The sequence below is a fragment of the Salvia splendens genome, chromosome 6 (genome assembly GCF_004379255.2).
Source record: "Salvia splendens isolate huo1 chromosome 6, SspV2, whole genome shotgun sequence".
Taxonomy (NCBI): domain Eukaryota; kingdom Viridiplantae; phylum Streptophyta; class Magnoliopsida; order Lamiales; family Lamiaceae; genus Salvia; species Salvia splendens.
The window spans coordinates 38079546-38088819 of record NC_056037.1 but is presented as its reverse complement, the minus strand read 5'-3'; the positions used below and the strand labels follow the sequence as shown (position 1 = coordinate 38088819).

The following is a 9274-nucleotide window of genomic DNA, read 5'->3' as shown; positions in this document are numbered from 1 at the left end:
GAGATATTTCCAACCATGATAATCAATATTTCACTTACTTGATTTGTATTTAAAATTTTAAATAAAATTGGTTAATTTACTTTTGATAAAAAAATTGCTTGAAAGTAATCATTGTAATAACGAAGTTAATGCGTTAGTGACATGTAATTGTTGTTAATATGCTCCACCGGATTTATGCAGTGCCCCAAGTGCAAGGGCCACAGAGGACTCAAACGCATTAAACTTTCTACTGTTTGGCCAACATATACACACGTTGATGCTATCATTGCAATCGACAACACCGGAGAGTGCAAGTAAGATCCATAGTCGATGTTCCACACTTCTTCGAGCACGGTGGTTGGATGAGAATCTTTGTGGCCGATAGTTTACGCACCCCTCGATGTTGTAGGACAATTCTTCCATACTCAGTGCATGCGGTTGATGCTACTAAGAATGCTCCATAAGTTGTGTCGTGTATAGTGCATATGGAGTAGCTGCTAACAGTTTTGAGTTGTTGATTTGTTGGCGACCTCAAATATCCAACATCGAATATATCTCAAATAACGCGATTGAATCGTATTCAAGCATTCACACCCTGTCGACGTGTATCTACTTGCGGTTTTTTAAAAAACTCCACAAATCGCGAGTTGTCATATCACAAATATACATTTCAATAACATCGAAAGCCCTTGATGCCCGATTACGTCCGGAAGCATTCTCACGAACCATATATATATATAAGTAAATCCATGTTATTCACATTTATTATTAATTACTATCAATTATTAAATCCATGTTATTCGCATTTATCATTAATTATCAATGCTACTTTCAATTTAAGAAACCCTACAAACATCAAGACCATTGTGTTTGTTGTAACAAAGACAATACATAGGGCTATGCCCGTATTGAAACACAAATTTGTACTTTTACTATAACTTAGTGCTCACTCACTTGACCCATTTTGCAGCCTTATTTAGTTATTTTGTTCCCACAATAATCATTCATACCTCCATACCTTTTTTCACCTTAAACTTCATATTTAAATAAATAAAAAATAAAAATAAAAAATCAATTAAAATGATGTATAAGAAAAATAAAATTGTCAATAAAAGTTTAATGAAGTGTTAATACATTTTAGGTGGTGCAAAAAACACCTACAACAAATCCTACAATATTTCCTAATCCACCCTCACAAACATAATATATGATGATTGAGTCCATTACTTATATTTGTGAATGTGGAGTAGGAGATGTTTGTGGGTGTGGAGTAGGTAATCCTTACCGCTAAACGACTTATGAATTGAAGTTAATATTGAAAACTTTATCGGTTAACAACTGGTTCTTTAGATAGTAGGTGAGTGTCGATTGTGCAATACAATTCTTATTCGATTCAGCTAATCGACTAGTTCAATTCAATTATAATCGAAACCATTACATATGAGTTATTGATTACAATGACCATCTAAATGATGGTTAACCTTAGTACTCCTACGTAATAGTAGTAGTACATAAATAGACAATGACCGATAAGAACGCACACCAAACTTAAAACCCAAACTCAAAATTTCAATTATCGATTAATAGGTAACCAATTATCCAAATAACCACTCGAGTCATGTCAATTTATTAGTACTTTGGATCCTCTAATAAATTATTTTTATTTTATTTTATTTTTATTTTTATTTTTATTTTTATTTTATTTTATTTTTATTTGTATTTTTATTTTATTTTTATTTTTATTTTTATTTTATTTTTATTTTTATTTTTATTTTTATTTTTATTTTTATTTTTATTTTATTTTTATTTTATTTTTATTTTTATTTTTATGATTATGACCATTCCATACCATAAATAAGATACTTTCAATTTATTCCTTCCTTCCCATTTTGTTTACTTGAATGAACAGCAATGCCACTCCTCACTCCCAATCCCAACAAATTGTAGTCATGTTTCTATAAAGTTTTAAACTTTAATCTTTTGGTTATTTCATCAGCAATTTCATGATAATCTCCAGTTTTTTCTTGCTTTAAGAGGTAAAAGGGGGAATTGTATGATGACAGTTGACCTAATTTATTCAATCATGTTTCTTCAATAACTCTTCATCCACTCTCCCTCTCCAACTCCAGACAAAACCACGACCACGTTCATGATCTTCACAAAGATTTAGAGAGAGAGGACTCAATCTTTGTCGAAGAACAATGGGGAATTCATTTGGCTGCTCAGCTTCGGGAGAGAGATTGGTGTCCGCTGCGAGAGATGGGGATTTCGTTGAGGCGAAGATGCTTTTGGATTGCAATCCTTGCCTTTCGAAATACTCGACCTTCGGTGGTTTGAATTCCCCTCTTCATTTCGCCGCCGCCAAGGGCCACAATGAGGTTTCACCTCCAATTCTTCTTGATTAGCCCTTTAATTTTTCGATTTTCCCGTTTCTATTGTTGATTTAACTTATTAGGGTTTCCTATGTGGGTGAGTTTTGTTATTGATTTGTGGATGATTGGATTTTCAGATTGTGGCATTGTTGTTAGAGAATGGGGCTGACGTGAATTCAAGGAATTATTGTGGACAGGTAAGGGAAAATCTCTATTTTGCTTCATTACTTTTCGAAGTGTGTAATTTTGGGGAAAGATTGTCATTTTCATAAAGCTGTAATTGCTTCTTTCGATGTGATTTTGAATTGTACAATAGTGTAGATAGTTTAATTTTGAATTTATTCGATGAACAAATGATGCTGGATCTATGTTAAATCATAAAGTAGTAGTCATTAAATACCATATGTTTTCCTTTTGTAGACAGCTCTGATGCAAGCGTGTCGATACGGGCACTGGGAAGTTGTTCAAACTCTTCTTCTCTTTAGATGCAATGTGAGTGAAAGTTGTGTAATACGATGTATTTGATCTTTTGTAACAACTTTATGGTTTACTTAATCTGCGATCCCGACTAGTTTAGCTGATATACTTATAGAATTCAAGAATTCATACATGTAACTTTGATGACCGGTTCGGGGATACTTCAGGTTACTAGAGCAGATTATCTTAGTGGAAGGACTGCTCTCCATTTTGCAGCAGTCAATGGACACACGCGATGCGTGAGATTGGTGCTTAGTGATTTTGTGCCAAGTGCTCCATTTGAGCCTCCGAATGCCCAAACAGCTGGTGATGGAAGCGATGGTTCTAATAATAAAACCAGGTACAGACTGAGGTTTTATGTTTTCCTGCTTCCACTATAGCATTTATCTTAGCCATCATTCATAGAAAAATGGAAATGGAAACGAAAATTGATGGGAGTGCTAGATCATGCTGCTTTATGAATTTTCAAGTGGTTTTTAAAGGTCAAAATGAATTCATTTGAATGATCAATGTGGTAACATGCTTAAACTTAGAGAAATTTCGTTCATCAAAGATTTATCCGTTACCTTTAAATGTGTGACTCTAGTTTGATCAGGATCTGAAACTGAGAAAATGCTTATTCTCTGAGCTTGAAATGAGCTTGTGCCTAGACTTGCTCTTATCGTATATTTTCCTTCTTACATGGCAGTGGTCTCTCTAAGTTTGTAAACAAGGCTGCAGATGGTGGCATTACTGCCCTTCACATGGCGGCATTGAATGGATATTTTGACTGCGTTCAGCTCCTACTTGACCTTCACTCCAGTGTATCAGCTGTGACATTTCATTACGGAACATCGATGGATTTGATAGGTATATTCCATGGCCACATAATGCACGTTCAAAACCTTATTTTTTTATCACATTATTTTATTATCTCTCTGTGATTTATAGGTGCTGGGAGCACTCCTTTGCACTATGCCGCGTGCGGAGGAAATTTAAAGTGCTGCCAGGTGATGATATGTAGTATCTTCAAGCCATAGGTTCTTTGCATTTACTGCTGACATATTATATGTTACACTTACAGTTTTCTACTTCTGCAGATCCTTATTGCTCAAGGTGCTAGTCGTTTGTCGCTAAACTGCAATGGGTATATTCCGTGTAAATCTATTCTTTTGTACTCTGGCCTTTAAGTTTTTCCTTACTATTGTTAAAAGTGTATACACTGTTTTAGATGGCTTCCCATTGACGTCGCAAGGATGTGGGGGCGTCTTTGGCTTGAACCACTGCTGGCTCCTAATTCTGATTTGCCTCTCCCAACATTTCCACATTCTAATTATTTATCGCTGCCACTTCTGAGTGTCCTAAATATAGCTAGGTAACTCCTAATTGAATTCCTTAATTCCTTGACTGCCTATCGATTTTTCTCTATACTGATTAGACACTTGCTGCAGAGACTATGGGTTGCAGTCCTCGGCTACCGGGTCAGATGATGCAGATATGTGCGCGGTTTGCCTCGAGAGAGCTTGTAGCGTGGCTGCTGAAGGTTAGCTGTCTCTTTACCTGTGACATTTTCTCCTCTAAACTATATTCACCTGTTTTTTGTTTTTTTCCATTAAGTGATCTTCATTGTTGGCGAGTTCTATACTGTTTACCGTGGCAAAACTTCATTGAAACACAATGCAATGAACTGGCTCTCCTCTAGTTAGTGTTACTTTAACTTTTTATGAAGTTATGTTCTCGCCAAGAGTATCAGGGTTTTCTTCATGACTGAAAGTGCTTAGAATAATATAAACTGCATGAAATATATGTTGTATCAAATGGACTATAACTCAAAGTGGATGGATCCCTTTTGCTTGTGGAAGATTTGTAAGTTGACTATGTGTTGCCATACCACTGAGTGAAATCTTAGATTAGTATGTTGTCAAAGTAGCATGTGATACAGAAAATACCAAAATCTTGAAATATTTATCTAATTTATGTGGTTTTATGGTGATGTTTGCATCCAGGATGTGCACATCAACTGTGTGTAAGATGTGCTCTCTACCTTTGCTCATCCAACATTCCTTCAGAATCTTCAATACCTCTCGGTTCCATTCCTTGCCCGTTTTGCCGGCACAGCATTCTGTGTTTCGGTAAACTACCCGGCTCTTCATCTAAAGACATAAAACTACCTTTATCACTCGGCTTATGCACCCCCTGCATGCTCCATCCAAGAGAACGCGAGCAGGACACCGCATCGGAGGCTGCTGGCTCACCAGATACGAGAAAGAATCGTGTCGCCTCCGTCTCATCAGATATGTTCTGCCCAGTCACTTGCAGTCCGTTTCCTTCCGTGACTATGCCAATGTGCACATGCAGCGAAGGCCCATGTCCCGATTTTGAGTCCGGAGAAAGAGAACCTCCACAGGAGCATCCACAGCCCGAACCAAGCGAACAGGAGAAGCTAGAGGGGATGAGGTCGGAGAAAACGACGTGCTCAAATATGTTCTGGGGGAGAAGAAGCTGTAGCAGGGAGCATCAATGCAATGCAGAGATCAATGCATGAATAATGCTTTGAGTTGGTGAATAAATATTCTTTGCTTTGTGGTGGATTTTGGTTCTTGAGATTGAGATTAGGCTTTAGTTTTTTGGGGTTTGTTTCACTTTTATTTGTGGTTGGTTTGTAAAGAAATTCGGTAGATCAGAATAGGATTGAGTTATTGTGAAAGCAAAGCTAATTTGTCTAATATCTAAAAGCTCCTTTTCATATCCTAAAGTCTTGTGAAGTTTAAAACCAAATAAAACAATAATATGTAGAGAGCACATCTTACACACTATAACAAGAAATATTTGCAATCACTATATAGATTAATGTGTTATTAGTAATTTATAGAATTACAAACACCCCCTTTTCTAAAATGTAAATAAAAAATCGCTATGATATAAATTGTCTTGAGGCCTTAACATTTTTTTTATACTTTGATGCTAAATTACACACCCGTACATCCTCATTTCTTAGTTTTTGATTCTTTCTATTTCAAATGTTTGGCAGTTATTTATACTTATATATATTTATTTAAATTCTTTTGCAGATAATTGAAAAATACAAATTTTATTGCTCCACAATATTCTTTCTACGTAATTCAAATAAAATAAAATTTCTTAATTTAAAAATCAATAGAATAGTATAAAATTTAATTATTTGTGAATTTGGTGAACTTTTATTATTGTGGAGGTTGTGATGTCCTTATGACGTGGCATGAGGTGTTTTTGGTAAGGCCGTCAGAATGTACGTCGGGACATCCGTCCCGCTGTGGACGTGGACGCTCTATAATAAACCAAACTATAACGAGGTGGTGGTACGGTGCTTCTTCAATTTCAAAGGGTTTTTTCATTACCATTGGAAATTGGAATTTACATCAAGAAGAACAAAAAAAAAGAGAGGAGAAAAGTAAACATGAAAAACTACTCCAAATTGGTATGGCGAGCCCGTAATTCCTCGGGGCTCCGACCCAACACCTCCCCCAATTTGTAAACCAGCATCTCAAACAGCACAAACATCGCCCCGTCGCGCCGCCGCTCCTGGCCACGCCGCAGATCGCGTCGACGGTGGAGAACCCGCCCGGCCCGGCGGAGGCGATGAGGAGGTCGGAGAGGTGGTTGCAGATCTGAGCGGCGAAATCGGCTGAGATTCGGAAGATTGAAGCTCCTTGGGTTTAGGCATTGGAGTTCCGAGTGTTTGTGTGTCTCTGTTTTCGGTATTGCGTTATCCTAACCTAAAGCTAAGCTTCTTTGGTTCACTTGTACACGTCTAATATATCTCAATTCGTTTTACAAAGACCACTTGTTTGGATGTCATCTTTGCAAAACCTCCGCCTATCATATCTCGAGGAAATCAGGTTTCTAGGGCACTTTGCCTACGTAAATGTACCCATTTTGTTATCTATTCCATAAATGGGAAAAACGCCACCCTCGTTGGCGTGTTTTAAGTGAAAACGCCACCCGTATTGGCGTTTTACAACGTATGTGTCGTCGTATTGCACGTACGTTGAAAAAGGCCGACGTGGTTGGCGCTTGAACTAAAAACGCCAATCTGACTGGCGTGTTTCACAAAACGCCATCTCCGTCGGCGAGTCTATACACGCCAATGGGATTGGCGTGTTTGTTGTGAATGGGATTGGCGTGGAAAAAAATGGCCAAAAATCTCCAAGTTATACACGCCAATGGGATTGGCGTGTTTGCTGTGAATGGCTACACTGAATCTGGAGTTATGGCTGTTACACGGCAACAATATTCAACCTTCTTATGTGAGATGAACTCTTTATCTTATATCCACCTTTTCTCAAGAATTTGTCTTTGTTTTTCAATTTGGAGCATTCTAAATAATTGTTCAACAAAACAAATTTAATTCGGCTATCTCATTTTGAATTCGATTGCAAATGGATGGATAAACACTCCAAAATCATTTAATATGATTATTAATTTGACAGTAGAAACTTCTTTTCTATTTTTATGAAAATTAGCGAATAACAAAATAATGATAAAATTGAAAAATGAGAGCTGATTTTGAAAAGGATACAAATGTCGTGTTTCAAAAAACGCCAGTGGGATTGGCGTTTTCATCGAAGTTTAGGATGTAAAAAGCTGGCTGGAGCTCACTTAAACATTCCATCAAACACTTGGTATGCTATGTAAAAGACAAGGACAGAATCATCTTTGAGGCATTTCATCAAACACTTGGGGTGCATTTCGTTTTAACTCAAAATTCACTTAAAAACGCCAGTAGGATTGGCGTTTTTGACGAAAAACGCCAATCCCACTAGCGTGTATAACTTGGGAGAATTTTTGGCCTTTTTTCACGGTGGAAGGCAACATGAAAAACGCCACCCGAATTGGCGTTTTTCATAACACGCCAGTGCGATTGGTGTTTTTAGTTCAAACGCCAACCACGTCGGCGTTTTTCAACGTACGTGCAATACGACGACACATACGTTGTAAAACGCCAATACGGGTGGCGTTTTCACTTAAAACACGCCAACGAGAGTGGCGTTTTTCCTATTTATGAAATAGATAACAAAATGGGTACATTTACATTATTTTAAAGGCAAACTAGCCTAGAAACCCGATTTCCTCTCATATCTCAACCTTCCATATTACATACTCACAACTATTCATTTCACTCCACTCATCATTTGTTCAGTTGGCTTTTCTCAAAAGCTTGACCCGTTTCCCACATTATCAACATTACATTGTACTAGTTGAGTCGTATTCTTTTTTTTTTCCTCAAACACCCTCATGGTGGGGGTTAAGGCAGACCTCAACCTGTCTATATCAAAAAATATGAAAGGAACATACATCAACCAAGTCCAAAAGTTTTTTGTTTTTTTTTTCATACATAGGAGTTCGAGATACATTCGACAAACGAACTAGCCCGCCACAACCCCTCGTGGCTCGAATACTTTAGCTTCCCTCCGACGGGTTCGGGCGTGAACTAGCCAATGTTGGCTCGTAGACTGCACTCCCTCCGACAAGTTCAGCCCCGGTAGACTACCCGCCACCCTCAGACGCGTCCAGGCTCGAAAGCTTAATCCCAAAGCCGCGCCATCCAGGAGTCGAACTCAAGACCTCTAGGATGGTGCCATATCCTTGACACCCTTCTCAACCACTTGAGCTAGGGGGCTTGGATAACCAAGCCCAAAAGGTGTCTCAAGATAGTTGAGTTATTTCCGTTTTTAGCCAGAAATTTATGTATCCCTCTTCCTCTCTCTTACTTTGTCTAATGCCTTCCATGTCACACTTTATTCTCTCCACTTTAACCTTTAACATATCAATTTCTTAAATTACATGCCCAAAAAAATGCTCCAAGTACCGAGGGACGGAGGGAGTATAAGATTTTACATTACCCCCTCTCCATAGATGTTAGTACTAATTTTTTTAGGTACAATAGGAGAGCCAAAGCTCTAGGAGAACAAATGCTTAGATTAAGCAGCAAAAGATCGTGAAACAGCCTCACCTATCTTATCTAGCTGAAGTAGATGACCAATGATATCAGTACTAATTCAATCATAGACAAATCTCATTTTTGCTTATTATATTATGTCTCACTATTATATTGCCTAACGAATCGAATGTCATCATAATAGTAAATTTCTTGTTTGGTTGCATTTTTTTTCTCAAAAGTTCAATTTATGACAATGTATCTAACCTTCGCTCCATAGACTCATTGATCTTTTTGACTAATTTATTTGTAGACAAAACACATGTTAGGCATATCGTATCTCACTATATCTTATCTAACAAATTGAACTAAGATGTCACTAATTTAATCATAGACAAAACTCATTAGTATTAATTTATCACACTATACCTTGTTAGACAAACCGAACATTAATCGTAGACAAAACTCATTAGTATTAACTTATCACACTATATCTTGTTAGACAAACCGAACATAGCAAGAAAATTATATTTTGACATAGATGCATAAG

At 37.3% G+C, this 9274-nt stretch overlaps 1 protein-coding gene across 1 annotated transcript; it reads left to right on the top strand.

The window, feature by feature from the left end:
• Nucleotides 1–1876: 1876 nt before the first annotated feature.
• Nucleotides 1877–5555, top strand: LOC121808480 (E3 ubiquitin-protein ligase XBAT33-like). Its single transcript, XM_042209006.1, has 11 exons — nt 1877–2015; nt 2109–2357; nt 2489–2548; nt 2772–2843; nt 2996–3168; nt 3517–3677; nt 3759–3817; nt 3908–3954; nt 4039–4182; nt 4259–4350; nt 4814–5555. Exons 2-11 carry the CDS (start codon nt 2181–2183, stop codon nt 5350–5352), a joined length of 1524 nt encoding a protein of 507 aa, XP_042064940.1. The 5' UTR covers nt 1877–2015; nt 2109–2180; the 3' UTR covers nt 5353–5555.
• Nucleotides 5556–9274: the final 3719 nt, after the last annotated feature.